Here is a 16,857-nt window from a genome sequence, read left to right on the forward strand (position 1 = left end):
GGTGTTGTCTGTAAACAGTTTTAAAGGGATTGGATAAAAGAGAGAGTAAAAGGTCTGTACAGCCAACAACAGGGCTCTCATCTCTTTTATGGTTTATGTCTTCTTTCCTTTAAGAAGGGGATCAAAGTCCTTGAATCTTCCAAGAAGTAAAGGCTGCCCCCCCCAATCCATGTCTGAGGGGTCTGTGAGCAATTCCTTAAAGCGAAGAGGAGGATGTAGAGGAAGACCTGGGTTCAGGGAAATCTCCTAAATCCACCAACATAATTCCCTCAAGGAAGAAGAGGGACCACAAAGTCCAGTGGGTGTGCATGTTGGTTCCAAACTGACTTGAGATACCACTGAAATTTCCTTATGTGAAGTTTGGCTAGAGGTAACATGGGAATGATGGATGCCATGAATCCTAGAAGGCAAAGAAACTCCCTGGCTGAAAGAGACTGCAGACAGAGAAGGTCTTGGAAGAATTTGGTTAGAAATTGAATTTTCTGAGGAGGCAAGGAGGCCAACATTCAATCTGTCTGGATTCTGCACTCCAGGAAGATGTGGTCTTGTGAAGGGGTGAGGGAAAACATTTGGAAGTTTATTGTGAAACCTAGTCTTTGAAGAAGGGAAATAGTGAAACAGAGATTCTGTTGCAAGGTCACTGGAAGGAGTGCCTGGAGCAGGAGATCATCCAGATATGGAAAGATCTGTACACCCTGGAGTCTGCAATAAGCAATCACAGGAGCCAGACATTTTTGTAAATACCCCTGGTGCCATAAAGAGACTAAAGGGCAAAGCAGAGAACTGAAAATGTGATGACGCACCAGAAAAATGCAAATATTTCCTAAAAATGGGGTGAATGGGAATGCGAAGGTGAGCATCTCTGATGTCCAGAGAGACCATAAAAGCTTGTGAAAGGATGAGGGGAAACAAGGTACACAAAAAAAGCATCCAGAAGACTGGGACCTTTAGAAAGATGTTAAGGTGTGAAAGATCTAGAATGGGTCTCCAGGGGCCATCTTTTCTGGGAATAAGAAACATTCTGGAAAAGAAATCTCTTCCTTTTTGGTTCAGTGGAACTTCTTGAATAGTCCCCTAGGATTTCAGTACATGGAGCACCTCTGGAAAAAAACTGTAGTTGCTCTTGAGGTGGTTGAGAAATGCCCACAAAAGGTGGAAGAGTTTCCCACACCATGAAATACCCTTTGTGGATAATGGAAAGGATCCAAGATTCTTGAGTAATTTGCTCCCACACTGGAAGGGACAGGGAAAGACACAGAGAGAGGGGAAGATGGCTGAGAAAGGGTAGGCAGTCACAGACTGCTGGGCTTGTCTGGAAAAGGCTGTTTCTGAGCAGGAGCAGGCTGACAGGGTTTGAAATCAGCTGGTTTCCTAACACCCCTCTTACTTCTGGAAGGAGGAGTGTAAGACTGTTTCCTAACAAAAGGAGTTTTACGCTGGGTAACTCCTTTGGAACTTAGGAACCAAGATGTGTTTTAGGTCCTGCAACTCTCTTCCTTTCTCCTGCAAGGACTTGAACAAGTCTGCTTTTGCAGCCCCAAACAAAGCCTTATTATCTAAGGGAACATCCAGTAATTTAGCCTTAAAGTTATCTGGAAGAGGTTGAAGTCTCAACCATGAGTATCTCCATAAAACAGAGCTAGATGCAGCCGCTCTAGAAGATGCTTCAGCTGCATCATAGCTGCATTTAATGGAGTGGCGTGCCACCTGGGAGGAAGCTCCCAGAAGTGATGAAGGCTGTGACTTAACTTCCAAGTCAGGAAGGTCAGGAAGAAGCTGGTAAGCCTGTGTAAGGAAAGCCAAAGCATATTTGGTCATACGAGTTTGGTAACTGAAAGCATGGAAAACTAGGGTGGCCGAGGTATAAACCTTTATAACTAATCTTTCCATGGTCTCACTCTCCTTATCTGAAGGGAGAAGAGAAGTGGATGGTAACAGTCTAGAAGGTTTAGCAACAGCCACAGGAACAGTAACAGGATCTGCTGATTGACATTTGTAAAGAAATTTACAGCCCTCTGGAACTTTATAGAGCCTATCTGGCCTTTTAGGGGTAAGAAGATGAGAGACCAGAATCTATGACGCAGAAGAAAAGCGATCAAGAAAAGCTGGTAAAAGCAGAGTCCCAGCAGAATGTGAGGGGGAATCCATTTGAAGCAAGTCATAGTACCCTTTCTGCACCTCAGAAACCTGAGAGCAGTCCCAGTTAAAATACTCCCTCACCCTAGCAATAGTCTCCCCAAAGGTGATATCTCACCTGGAGACTCTGTGCCATTGTACTCTTCCTCAGGGTAAACATACTCCAAAGGGGAGGTAATCTGAGCAGAGTATGCCATGGATTCACCCTCTGAGGAATCCTCCTCTTCTGAAGAATCCTGCTCTCTGATCCTTTTGTGTGGTGAAGAAGTAATAGGACTAGGAAGGGAAACCTCTGAGGGAGGTTTAAGAGCCAAAAAGGCATTGAACAAGCCTTATCAGAAAGCTTGCCAATCAGCAGGTGTGTCCTAAGGAGCAGAAACATTTGGTTTTCTGTTTCTATTTAAGCAGAACATCCATTCTGTGAAAGGTGGAGGAACCAGACATAGGCCTACATTCAATGACGTCCATTGGAATGTCTACCCTTACCAAAATTTGCGAAATACCTTGAGGGCCTTCAGAAATGATAAGCCTCAGTTCCCTCTGTTCATCTGAAGTGGACGTCTTCAAAGCCTCCAAGGATGTGCTGATGGCAGGATCCCTTGTGGTCTCTGAAGTTGTACTTGCCTTAGAATCTGAGCCGAAATCCGGATGGGTCTCCAGGCCTTCAATCAGCCTCAAAACAGACATCTTGAAGGGGAGGTGCAGCTGAAGCTTCAGGCCTAACTTTCTTAGCCATTGTTATAGCAGGTTCAGCAGAAGATCCCAACATACCCTCCATAACGTCACTCGCTAATCTTTTCAGTCTCTGATTCTCAAGGTAAATATTAAGAGAAGAAAGGCGGCTAAGTAGGGTCTTAGGGATGAAAGCTTTACAGACAGGGCAAGACTTATGGTCATGGTTGGGCCCTAAGCAGAAGACATCCTGGTCATGGCTGTCTTTATGTGGAATTTGTCTTCCACACTGGCACTTGCCCTTTTTGGATGACATGTAACCTCACCAAAAAATCAGTAGAAAAAAATATAAAAGAAAACCCCAAAGGGGCACTTATCTGAAACTATTGTATCCAACAAACTTGGGATAGCAGACTGATGCTAGTAGATGGCGTTCGGGCTGGCTGCATTGAAGTTCTTTGGATGGTACATGTGGATGTCACTTTTATGGCCTATGCCAGCTGCTGGCCTACATGTGAAGTCCCACGTACCTTGCAGTGGATTAAGTCTTTTGCGTACTGGCTAAACATCAGGACCACCTTTGTCAGTGAATTCCTGATGTTAAGAATACTGCTACATAAGAATAGAAGGACATCAACTAGTTCCACTAATCAAAAAGCTGGATGTATGAAACAAGTTTTTTTGCATGTCACTGTTTTCTACATATTAGGTCATGTTCCATGTTGTACAGAATTCAAGTGTTAGCAGAAAATATATTACAAAACACTTTAATGAAAATACATTAAATGATTCTGTCATTTATGCCTAAAAATGTATGTTTTAGTCACATTTTGGCCACTGTTTCCCCACAAGAATGAAGCCCCAGTACAGGTGTGTGCTTCTGTACTTCTATGTGTAATCACTGGCTTGGCCTGTGCTTCACAGTCTCTCTGAATATAAAATCCACTGCACTGCCTTCTCCCACAGGGTGTTTCTATGGTAGAATTAAACCCACACTCTTCCTTGGAATGGGTGAGTTGGCACTCATGCCCACCTCTCCTGGTCCAGATCTTCCACCACCCAGGTTATCCAGGTCATCTAGAGTGCAATCAGGGCTGTGTCTGTCTATTCTATGAGGCACCCTCCAAAAAAAATACTATTTAAACTGTTCTAAAGCAATTGACTGTGACTACATGTAATTAATATTTCATGCTAAAAACCAGAAGTATTTTTTTTACGGATTTACAGAATTTACCTTTTCACCATGTAATAAAAACATACAGTTTAATTAATACTAGGCTTTAGTCAAATACTGAAGAGTCCAGTGAGTTATAAAGAAAGCAGAAAGGAACTGCTGTTTATCACAGTTTTCAGATAATGGTACATAGAATGCTACCTGCCGCCTTAGTTCCTGCAGTTCTCTTCGAGCTTCTAAGCGTGACTTTTCTACGTCTCGAAGGTTGGCTCGGAGCTCAGCACTTTCTTTTTCTACTGCAGATCTGGCTTCATCCATCACAGCCATCCTTTGCTCCTTCTCTTCATTGGCACGTTTTAAACTGCAGAAAACAATGATATTTAGCAAGTAGAGTCTAAAGTGATATAACACAAAGAAACAAAGCCACACAACAGGCACTGCAGGTCTGATAATGACATTAAGTGCCACATTGCTGGTCTCTAATTTTCATGTGCAAACATCCAAGAAAGATAAGTTGTGTAGAAACCTGCCATAAACTACAGATTTTCACTGACTAAATAAACAGCCACACTATGACTAATGTCAAAGGTGGAATGTTGATGAAAGTCAAGTAGACCCTGACCTGCCAGCTCTTGACTACTTTTCAGATGAGAAGAGAAACAGAATACTCCAACTTCAGGTTATATAAGATACAGACAAAATCCAGAGAGTAGACAGAAAGCTTTACTACCTCTGTTTTCGGTCTATAAACATCTACAGTTATGTTAAGTGCTTAAATAACGTCTCTGTCTTAAACACAGTGGAAATCAGAAATACATTCTGTAATGCAACCCTACAGAGCACTGCTTATACAAATGGGAAATGCAATTCTTTAGCAAATCCTGGCTGAGCTTTGGAGGTCACATCTAGCAGTAATGCCTAAGTGTGGCCACAGAACTCCTTTTAAAACAAGTCATAGATGAAGCGATGAAGCAACAGCTTTGTCTGATTAGACCTTAACTGGCTCTGATGATGATCTTTTCACTGCAGTACAACCTAATAATACAAACCATCTACCAAGCAACCACACTCTGCTTCTTGATGGGCCTTCCTTCTCTGTACTTGCTAAAAGAAATAAAAAGTTGCTTAGGTTTTCTAAATCCAACTGTCCTATTAATATTATGCATCAAAGATCGGCTGCAGTCTATGCCAGCTCCACTGGTGAAAAATAAAGCCCTGACAGTCCCAAGTGACCTAAGTTTAATTAGCACCTTGGGTGCTACTGGAGCCGCAGTGAAGGGGGTAGAGGGTGAGGCTTATGTGTTCCCTTTGTAGGAGGAGAGAAAAATGTCCTCACTGGCACACTCTTTGCAGTAGAATCCCTGGTGCTGACCGCAGATCCTATAGAAGTGCTTGCCTACAAGAGAGGGCTGTGCCATCTGATTACATCACATGAACATGCAGTGTGCACCAGAAAGGCCCAAAGCACACAGCCTTCCTTGGATATGAACATACATGACAGTAAGGGCTAAGAAGAAAATATGAACCGGCCCTGATGGCTGTTTCACTTATGCCCTTCGCAGTTGTCTCTAGGGTTGAAAATGGGGAACCAATAGGCTATTTGAATGAGACAGAGTCTGGTGATCAGCAGGCAGCGGAAAGAAAAAAAAAACAGACTTCCTGATATCTGTTTTGCTCAGTCTGACAATAATAGGTTCTGACTTTCTTGGGAAATAATGAAACCAATGAGAAATGCACAGAGGTGAAGTAATGTGACAAATCCAATAACAAACACCTCTACCTCCTACAGTGTACTGCAAAGATTCAGTCCAGACTGAAATTTAAAACTTCAAAACTGCTTGGAAGAAATAACATGTATAAATAAATCCCCTATTCCAGTCAATCACTTTTAAGCATTACACAATTTAATCAATCACAGAACAACAAGAAATGCAAAGTTGTTGTTCTATGAATGGTTAAATTATGTAATGCTTAAAAGGAATTGCTGAAATAGGGGATTTATTGCATGTTACTTCTTCCACGCAGTTTTGAAAAAGTCCTGTAAATAGGACAAAAGTGCTTAACTGCTACTTGTTTGTATTTTGTTTTGTTTTTAATAAAAGTTTTAATTATAAAATGTCACTCCTGGACTGAGTCTTTGTGGTACACCGTTTCTTGAGAAATACACAAGAAAGTGGTCAAACTGGTTCAAAATGATTTCATGAAGTAATTTCGGAAAGAAAATGAAATTTTTTCTGAGAGACACTGTCTATCCTTATGAAATTAGATATGTGACATAGGTCTCTTTTAAGTTAAAGATACTGTAAATATTACCTCTTATGTTTAAACAAGGGCTACCACATTGTTTTCTTGTTTACTTTGTAGGCATACCCTGGGTTAAAGTTAGTTAGTTTTACTTCCTACTATATATGCTAATAAAGTTGTTTCTCATTAACTGTTTTGCTACATTTTAGCATTTTGGTTATACTTTACTCACTCAGTCTACTCAATTTTTATATTTTAAGTCTGTGTGTTTACATTTTTCACACATTGTAATACCTCATTTTGCTATTTCCCACTATAAGTTACTGAATGGAAAAAGAACCATTTCCATTTCTGTACAGGGACTGTAATATGTCTTAACTAAATCTTCCCATTACAGTCCCTTCCTCATATCTGATTTTAGTACCGCTATCCTCATAACATGTTTTATATTTTCAGTGAATATCATATTTTTTAATTCTGTTTATGGGATCAGTGCCAGCATCTTATTTTATCTTGATGCATTTTTCAGAAAGCAAATGAATGTGGACAGTTTTCGAACTGCGTTCATACCTTATTTAGGCCAATGGTATTAATCACAATTTTACATTCCATTAGGGATATATTAAATCTATTGTGAACCACTTAAGGATATCAGAGGTGTAAGTTAGACTTGAAGTGAGTCCAGAGTAGATTCTGTAATACAGTTTTATTCATACAGGTGTTATACATTTCCTTCACTGAATATTTTAAGCTTTACAAAGGTTTTGAAGTTTTGTATCTCTTGGACCACAAACATACTTCTGTTAGCACAGTTTGTCCTGACAACATTGCTAGCAGAAATCTGTTTGTGGTCCAAGAGATACAAACAAACAGATTTCTGTTAGCATAGTTTGTCCTGGCAGCACTGCATCTTAAATTCTGGGTTGGACTTCACAAGTAAAGATAACACATTATGATTTATAGTCTTTCATGTTTTGGTAGAGTTCTGTATAACAACTCAGTGGAATAATCTGCAAGATATTTCATATCTTCTTCCTATACTACAGTGTACTTAAATGCATACAAGGTCAAGCTATCTCCTAAATTCAAGTTAAAATTTGCCAAATACTAAATAAACTATTTAATTTGGTTCTTACATGCAGGTAGGTGCATGCATGAATGGGTGTGCCTTCTTTGAAGGCTGGGCATCGGGCTGGCAACTCAGCACCGTAAAAATCCACTGCCAGTCATTAGCGGACCAGAGTTCCGCTGTGGCGACTCCTAACTGGGAAAAGCCGAAAGACTTTTTTTATTCTCATTTAACTAGTGTTAAGTTTCCTTGCATATTCCGGCTCCCTGGTGGACAAGTTGCCTGATTTTTTTTTTTTTGGGGGGGGGGGGGGTTAGTTTTATTTATTTAATTTACATTTGTCACACAATGAAAACTAAAGTTTAACCCACAGAAGACTGATACTTTCAATGCTAATTTCCTACCACTTGCTGTGTCATAATGGGATAAAAAGCAACTCCATTCATTTTCTTGTAAAGTGAGAAATGTCAGCCTCAGACACTTCAGTGATGCCCTCCAGTCATCAGAGTGGTCTCCATTTCCCCTTTTTTCCCATTATATTCTGCTTACTTTTTCAAATAAAATAATTTCTTATTATCTTAAAGATGGTCATTTTCATTCAAAGTGAAAATGATGGACTGGGTCATTGCTGACATTACAAGTATGACGGCCAAGTGAGGCAAGTTATTCAAGATCATTACAGGCTAAACTCACATGCTGCAGTTATTCAGTTTAGGGAATACAGAAACTTCAGAAAATAAAAAGAAGTTATGTACTCACCATAACATTCCATTTGAGTTGTTGTTCTTCATTTGTCTTCAACCTGTGGGTTCCCAGATCTGGCAGAGATATGACTCGGCCACATATCAAGCATCCGATCCGAGCTCAAAGCTCTACCCCTACCCATAATGCCCCTGTCTCCTCCCTCTCTATAGAACGAGTTTGCTGCCCAATTTAGCATCCACACCCGACCCAACACCTTGTCCCATACCAAATGTCTGCATAAGCAAAAAAGAAAGAGTAAGAGGCGCCCTGGAGGTGACCACATCCTCTACTCACCAGACCACCACACAGTCTGTGCAAGGCAGGGGGAAGGAAGAAGGGACGGTTGAAGAGAAATTAAGAACAACTCCTTAGATGGAATGCTATGGTGAGTACATAACTTCTTTATATGAAGTTGTTGTCTTCATTCAATCTTCAACCTGTGGGACAGAGTCCCCAGCTACTAAACACCTTGGAGGCCCTCATGGAAGGATATTGCAGAGCATGGTGGAGCCAAAGAAAACCCTAATTCCTGGATATGATGTCCAACTTATAATTTGAGATGAAGGTATGAGATGAAGTCCAAGTAGCCGCAGAGCAGATATCTAAAGAAACTCTGGACCAAAAGGCCACTGAAGTAGCCATAGATCTAGTGGAATGTGCCTTCACATGACCTGGTGGGGATAAACCCCTAACAGAATACGCCAGAATAATACAGAGAAATCCAATGGGCAATGGTGACCTTAGATACTGATTTCCCTAAAAAGGGCTTAGAATAGGAAATGAAGAGCTGATCAGACTTGCAAAAGGATTTAGTTTTGTGCAGGTAAAAATGCAACTGTCTGTTCACATCCAACAAGTGCAATTTATATTCTCCCTTGTTTTGAAAACTTGGGAAAATGACCAGGAGATTAATTACCTAATTAATACTGGACTCCGAAGCTACCTTAGGGGGAAATGATGGATTAGTACACACGGATACCTTGTCCTTATGAAAAATCATATAAGGGGCCCGACTGACAACACTTGAAGTTCCGAAACCCTCCTTGTAGAAGTAATAGCAACCAGGAATGCCACCTTCCAGGGCAGAAATTACAGATCCACAGAGGCTGCAGGCTCAAAATGGGACGAAACTAAAGCTTGCAGAACTAATGTAAGATCCCATGGAGGTTTTGGGTCCTTCACCAGGGGCCGAAGAAGAAGAAAGGTGCCTTTTAGGAAGGCTTTGCAAAGCTTAAAAGATGCTAAGGAAGCCATATTATCACCTACATGAAAAACAGAAATCAGTGCAAGTTGGACCTTGACCGTAGAAGAACTGTCACCTTGCTGAAAGATTCCTGCCAAAAATTCCAAAACTGTGGAAACTGGGGCAATGAAGGGATCTAGGGCATGAAGTGAGACCCAGATCGAAATACATCTCCATTTGCCGGAGTACACCTTTTTGGTGGAAGACTTATGAGCCACCACCAGGATCCTTTTGACAGGTGAAGATAAGCTGGGAGTCCTGACTATCATGGGAACTGCAGCAGCCAAGCAGTGAGCTTCAGACTGCCCAGGTCTGGTTGGGGAATCCCTCAAGGATGAGAAATAAGATCCAGAACTGGATCCAACATCCATGGTGGAGCTACCAGATGAGACCACAGGGAGGGGTACCAGACCCGATGAGGCCAGAATGGAGCAATAAGGATAACTAAGCTCCCCAGCCTGCGAGCTTTCTGAAGAAATTTTAGAATCAAAGGAAGAGGATAAGCATACAGAAGACTGGGGGTCCAAGCACAGATCACACCATCTCTGGGGGCATACCCCGGTGGGGGGTTCAGAGCGAAGAACTCGCTGCATTTCATATTGGAAGGAGAGGCAAAGAGATCACAAGGCTGACCCCACTTGAGAAAGATCTGTTTCGCTACGGAAGGATTCAGAGACCACTCGTAAGGCATCAGAATGAACCTGCTGAGCCTGTCCGCAAAATACTGGACCTCCCCGGAATGTGTGTTGCCACCAGAAAACGGCCGGTGGAGATCGCCCACTCCCATATGCTCATGGCTTCGTGACATAAGGGATAATACCTGGTTCCCCCCTGCTTGTTGATGTACCAGACCCCAGACATATTGTCTGCTTGGATAGCAATAGTCCCTGGGGAAAGATGGGCATGGAGAGCCTGCAATGCTAGAAGCCTCTCCCTCATCTCCAGGACATTGATATGCAAAGTTGATATGCAATCTGGTCTCATGGGGGGACCACATGCCTTGGACTGTCCTTCCTGAGCAGTGCCCCCCCCAGCAGGGACGTGTCCGTAGTCACTGTGGCCGAGATTGAGATGATGCCTGGAAGGGGCAGCGAGGAGCCAATCGATCAGGTAGGGGAAGATCAGTATATGCTGGAGTCTCAGGTGAGCCACTACCACTGCCATCACTTTGTCGAACACCCTGGGGGCTATAGTGAGACCATAGGTAGCACTTTGAACTGAAATGATTGGTCCCCAGCCGAAAGTCGAGGAACCTCCGAGAGCGCCTGTCCATTTTGATGTGATAGTACGTATCCTGAATGTCGATCGAGCACATTCAATTGTTCTTCTGCAGGAAGGGCAGGATAGATTGAAAGGAGACCATCCATAATTTTGTCTTGACCACTCACAGGTTCAAGATGGAGAGATCCAGAATGGGTCTTAAGTCCCCTGTCTTCTTTGGCACCAAAAAGAACCTAGAATAAATGCCTAATCCAGACGGGTCTCAGGAGATGGGTTGGATGACTTGCTTTTCTAGCAGCTTTGCAGTTTCCAGTGCTGTATCATCCCTTTGCGTGGGTGGAACATCCAGGCTGTGTCTGGGTGGAGGAGGTGACGTGAGAAAGGGGACTGAATAGCCTCTGGATAGAATTTGCAACACTCAATGATCTTTCGTGATGGACTCTTACGCCATTAGGTGTAGCGAAAGGTGACCCCCAACTGCCTCCAGAGACGAGCAGCCAGGCAACCCTTCAGGGTTGCTGTCCAGGTCTCTCTGAAAGAGACTCTTGAGACCCTTGATTTCTTGGACCCCCTCTGTCTCTAGGGTGGCATCTATCAAATCCCCCTCTGCCCCTGAGGGAAGGCGAGTCCTGAGTGTCCTGGGAATAGCTTTGAGATTTCCGCAACCACATCTTCTTGGCCACTCGTTGATTCCTAGAGAAGGTTCACTGAGGGGCTGAAAAGCAGATCTCTGACAGCAGACAGAGTCTTCCCATCCTTCTCACTCTGAACTAAGGTGCCCTGTATCGACCTCTCAAAAAGGGAGGAACCGTCATACCGGGCATTCGTAAATGATGCCTTAAAGGGTTCCGAAAATGTACATTGCCCAGAGCCAGGCATGGCACCTGATGGCAACGCCTGTACCGGCAGCTCTAGCAGCACCCTCGGTTGCATGGGAGAGGAGACACATAGAGGTGTTAGTGATAGATTTCAGGGTGGCCATTTAAGAGGAGAACACTTTCTTATCCTCTGCTGACATGGTCCCAGGGTTATACTCAGCAATCTCCTTGACCAGGTCTTGCTGCAACCTAATCATGTGTGCCAGATAATTCAGCCCACACACAGAAAAGGTGGCTGAAGCGTACACCCGCTTCCCAAAAAGGTCCATCGTCCTGGAATCTCGGTCAACAGGGTGGACCGTAGAGCCCTCCTGAGCAAGCTCCTTCTTAGTGGCGGCTGCCTCCACCATGGCATCAACCAGGATCCCTTAGTCCAACAGGTCCTACCCGAAGGCGTACTCAAAAGTTTGTCCGGGCATTTGGGAATGGGTTCCACCGTGTCCGGTTCCTTCCATGCCTGAGATGTAATAAGATCCACCAAAGGATCCGTGGGAGGGGACAACCAGGAAGTAGACGGTCCTGCACCAAATGCCTCCAGGAACACTGATTTGTCTGGGTTAGGTTTTTGGGCAGACCTCCCCCTCCCATGCTGGGGTGGGATTTCCATGATGTCTCCAAAGGAGACATCCTTGGGGGGTGACCGGGGGAAACCTTCCCCTTCCTGCAAATCAGTGTCTTCCTTGAGGGACTCCGATGGGGAGTCCAACTGCCTCCTTTTGTATGTACATTTGCAAGGCACCTCCTCAGTGGGGTCTTTGTGGAGGACTTGCTAACATCTCACTGCTCTCAAGAGGGAGCACCCTGGGGCAAAGAGGTGGCAGGATGTCCCTGAGATGGTAGAATGGCCGGATCCACACCAGAAACAAAGGAAGCCAGGGCAGACTTCCGAAGACGAGATTGTCAAGGGTCTTGATGGGATCAAGAGGACCCTCTCCACCACATCAGAAGCCAAAGAATGGATCTCCTGACACGGAACAATGGCCAAAGCTATAACCCTCTGACCCAATGGAGGAGCCGGAGTTAAACCTCAAAGCGTGGAGATACCAAGGGGAAGGCTCTGCTCCGAAAAGCTCAGAGCTGACACCATCCCCTCAGATTTGGCGCCTTCAACAGCCAGACAGATCCAAGCTAGTCGGATCCAACCTGATCAATGCCATGGCCGCAATCAAGGTACCATCAGAGCCAACCCATCGATGGTGAGTGTCCTCGGATCCAAGGGTTCTGAAACCCGAGGTCAGATTGCAGGAGTAATAGAGATGAACAAAGACTGCATGCCCCCCACTCCAAAGGGAGAGAGGGCAGGCAGGAACCCCATCTGTGTCTGTGTGTGGATAAACTTCCACATCATCCTATCCATGTCTGCTTTGGAAAGACTGCAGATGGAGGAAGAAGAGGAGGCCACCAATACTGGTCTAGAGGAGCAGTGAGGAGAAGCCTGTGCGGGTGACCAGGTCCAATGTTCCTCTGGCTCTGAAGAGAACCAAGGGGAATGGAGCCAGGTAGACTAAGTCCTCGAAGCCGACCTAATTTTCACCAGAGGGCCCACTGAAGCCAAGCGATCCGGGGATTGCTTCCTGGCCCTGTCCTTGGACTTGGCTGATTTGTCTCCATGCCTAAGACCTCTTGGCAGGAGGTTGAGTCCCAGAGGCCGGGGCGGAGATGAAAGTAGAAGCTGGGGCCGAAGAGGCCTGTGCCCTGGTGGTAGGTGAGGGGGGGAGAAGGCCCTTCAAAATTAACTTATTTCTCCTGTCCATCAGTGCCCAGGGATTGAAACCACCACAGATGAAACAGGAGGTCTCTAAATTGGCTGCCCCAAGACATTCAACACAGTGAGTGTGGTCATCAGCAGGAGTGAGCTTGTGGACACACACTGTACGTTTTCAGAAGCCTGGTTTTGGGGTTTCTGACATACTCCCAACCAAACAGCCCAGCACACACTCACTTAGATAGAGACCACACACACATGTCAGACAGGAAAGATAGAAGGTTTCTTTTTTTTTTTTTTTTTTAAACCCACACAGAGAGCACAAGGGGAGGTATAAAAACAGAAAAGTGGGAAAGATATTTGAGGAAATAAAAGGTATAATAAAGTCATTTACGCAACAAAATTAGCAGAGAACATGGATTGTGATGTGGACATTAGCGCAGCATATGAGATCTGAAGGGAGGAAGGAGACAGGGGCATTGTGGGTAGGGGAGGAGCTTTGAGCTCAGATCAGATGCTGCATATGCGTCAGAGTCGGATCCGTGCCAGATCCGGGACCCCACAGGTTGAAGATCAAATGATGACAACAACTTCAGACTGATTATTCTAAGCAAGAAAGCTTACTTTCAAGAATTGAAGGATACAGGCTCACAATAATTTCACCACTGCTGAATGAATGGGAACGTAGCACAAAAAGCCAAAAGACAAAAAAGCTTTATTGTACAAGCGCTTTCGTCCTGTGATAAGAACTTCATCAGATACAGTTAAAAAAATGTATTAAAAAGTAATTGGTTTAACTGGTGATGTTTTAGATTCACATAAAAGACTTGGATTTGATTTTTTTAACTGTATCTGATGAAGTTCTGATCACAGGACGAAAGCATTTATACAATAAATGTTTTTTGTCTTTTGGATCTTTGTGCTACATTTCCATTCATTCAGCAGTGGTGAAATTATTGTGAGCCTGTATCCTTCGGTTCCTTTGCTTTGTTTGGACAGTTTGTTTTCTACTTCCTGGTTTACTTTCAAGAATACCAGAAATCAAACTATAACAACCATTATCAATTTTTGTTAAGGAATCATGTATTTCACCAATTTAAAAATGTACACCCATCTGCTTTCCTCACCTTTTCCATAATAAAGTTTCTCAGGAGTTCATGTCTTATTTTGATAAAAATATTCCCAAGTCCTTCACAAGTCTCATCAGATATTTACTCTTGTATCCCTTGTTACAAATTTCCCCAGTGACAACTAGAGCTGTGGGGAAACATAAACTCAAGCCTTTACCTATGACAAATGACAAAACAAACTCCAAAGTTCTTTTACCTTTTAGCACCTGCAGTCTGCCAGCTACTTAGAGCATTAATAAATTGGTGAGATATCGAAAAAGTACATGTGCTGTATACAGAAGTCTAGAAGTGTAGCTAGGATGGGGTGAAAGAGATGGCTATCCTGGGCACATATGGAATGGATGACAGTGCAGTACCAGCATTCACCTCTGCACCATATCAAGCAGTAGCACAAAGCACTAGATGAGCCAACTATGGTTCTGTACAAGTCTACCCTGCAGCCCCACTATGTAAAATAGGCTGTTGTCAAGATAGTAGAACCTCAGACCTATGGTCTTATTTCCATAGAGATCCTTGAAATGTGCATTAATTTTCAACTTAAGTACTTCCTCAAACCAATACTATCTGACGCTCCCAGAATAAACGTAAGTGTGGCTAGTACATGGTACTGTTAGCTATTGTACTACATGGTACTTCTTGTGGTTACTGACTGATTATGCTCTCAGTTCAGTCTGGGGAATGTCCATACATTACTGCTTGAATTATCCAATTCCTTCAAAAAAGTCAACCACACTGGTGAGACAAGTGTGGGATGCACTCAATGCCAACCTGTAGGAAACACCGAACATAAAATAAAACGTCTAGCATCTTACAAGATGTCAGTTAAGTGACTGTGACAGCTTAATATACACACTTTGTAAACTGCCCTGTCAAATTGCCCATTCTTTTTAAGCAGTTCTGTCAAGAGCCATGAAATGAGCATTAGCTTTCAACTTAAGCAATTGCCATTGTGACAGGTTATAGACAGTGTCGGAAGGTTAGCAAATGGGTGCGCTGTCCAGGATTCCAAATTCCTTTCACAGTTCTTGTCAACCACCACCTCCTATAAGGTAGACTAACCAAAGATGAACTGTGCAAAAATAACATCCAGTGGTCTTTATCTACTTATTAGACAGAAGTCAAACCTGTTAGATGTTAATATTCTAGCTCATCCTCTCTGTCAGTACTCCTTACTGCTTCAAAGAACTCTTTGCTTAGCCCTCTATTATTTATAACACGTGTAGATATGATCGCAGAGCACTGCAGTGTATCCCAGGTGATGCGGTATGCAGGGAACATCATCATCCTTTTTCCAATCCCTAAATCCCTCCAGGCCAAAACTGATGTTCGGCACAGCTATGATGCCATTCAACTCTGTCTCCCCCTTAATTCAGGCTTTCATCTTAACACTCATAGGTTCATAGGTAGGTACTAGGCTATTGGCCCTAGGGCCTATATAAGCCTAGCCAAATGATACCCTGGCTTTTGTCACCCAAGAAAACTATTTTCCTGTGCCCCTGTCAAGCAGAGCCACAGAAGTGATCCCCAGGATGAATTTCCTATTTCCCATCCAATCATCAAGATTTTTTCTTGAAGAGCGCTAATGAGGAGCTTTGTTTGCTATACATAGGTAGTTTGTTCCAGAGTATGGGCAGTCTCTGGGACAGGAATCTATCCCTCCAGCATGTTCTGTTTATTGTGGTGACAAGGTTTAGGTCCCTAGAGCAGGTAGCTCGGAGGGATTGGGAGTTCTTTAAGTGGAGCATGTCCAACAGCTCTGGGTTTGACATAGCTTTGTATGTTAGGCAGAGATCGCCTCTGAGTAGGCGATATGCGACAGAATAAAGCTGGAGTTTTTTGAGACGGTCTGCGTAGGGCATCTGTTTGAGGCCGGTAATTCTCTTTGTGAGGTATTTCTGTGGCTTTTCCAGTTGTTGTAGATGTCTTGAGAGGTACATACTAAAAGGGGTTGTACTCTATAATGGGTCTAATGATTGATGGGTACAGGGGAACAATGACCTCTTTTTAACTGGATGAGAAACTTTTTGTGATGAGGTGTGCCACATAGAAGGATTTCCTGACTACTGTGGCGATGTGATTGTCAAAGGAGAGACTACTGTCCACCTGTGTCCCAAGGTCTCTTATCACACTTTCGGTGTTAAGTAGACTACCCACCTATGTGGTAGTTCATGGGTACAGAGTTTTTACCAAAAGGGATGACAATGCACTTTTTGGCAATGAGCTTGAGGCCATGGCTTTGACCCCAGGCATCTGTCTCAGTGAGGCCCTTTTGTAGGATGTCCACATCGTTAGGAGTTTTGATTATGGCTCCTAGTTTGCAGTCATCTGCAAACTTTGTTAGCCAAAGACCTTCTGTGTTAGCCTGTACTTCAGAGAAGTAGATACCAAACAGGAGAGGACCTAGGACTGAACCCTGTGGTACTCCACTTGTCACTGGTCTGAAGTTGGATTTAGAGTCTGCTACTTTCACAGTGTGGGTTCTGTCAGTGAGCCAGTTGGCAACCCATCTTGTGACATAGGGATTTATACCCAGTTTAGTCAGTTTAGTCAGTTTATCTATAATTCCTGAGTGGGGATGGTGTCGAAAGCCTTAGCGAGATCTAGATAGGCTGTGTGAACCACCTTACCCTCATCTATGGCT

The 16,857-nt window shown here is 43.6% G+C and overlaps 1 protein-coding gene across 1 annotated transcript in view; it reads right to left on the reverse strand.

Moving 5' to 3' along the window:
- The window catches only part of CROCC (ciliary rootlet coiled-coil, rootletin), a 2,018,646-nt gene that overhangs the window by 725,378 nt on the left and 1,276,411 nt on the right, over positions 1–16,857 (reverse strand). The window contains exon 24 of the mRNA XM_044061829.1: positions 4,184–4,343. Coding sequence (XP_043917764.1) covers positions 4,184–4,343 — 160 coding nt within the window. The remainder of the gene's footprint in view (positions 1–4,183; positions 4,344–16,857) is intronic.

Source organism: Protopterus annectens, chromosome 2.part0, assembly GCF_019279795.1.
Source record: "Protopterus annectens isolate FY-2018-M chromosome 2.part0, PAN1.0, whole genome shotgun sequence".
In the NCBI taxonomy this organism is placed as follows: Eukaryota; Metazoa; Chordata; order Ceratodontiformes; family Protopteridae; genus Protopterus; species Protopterus annectens.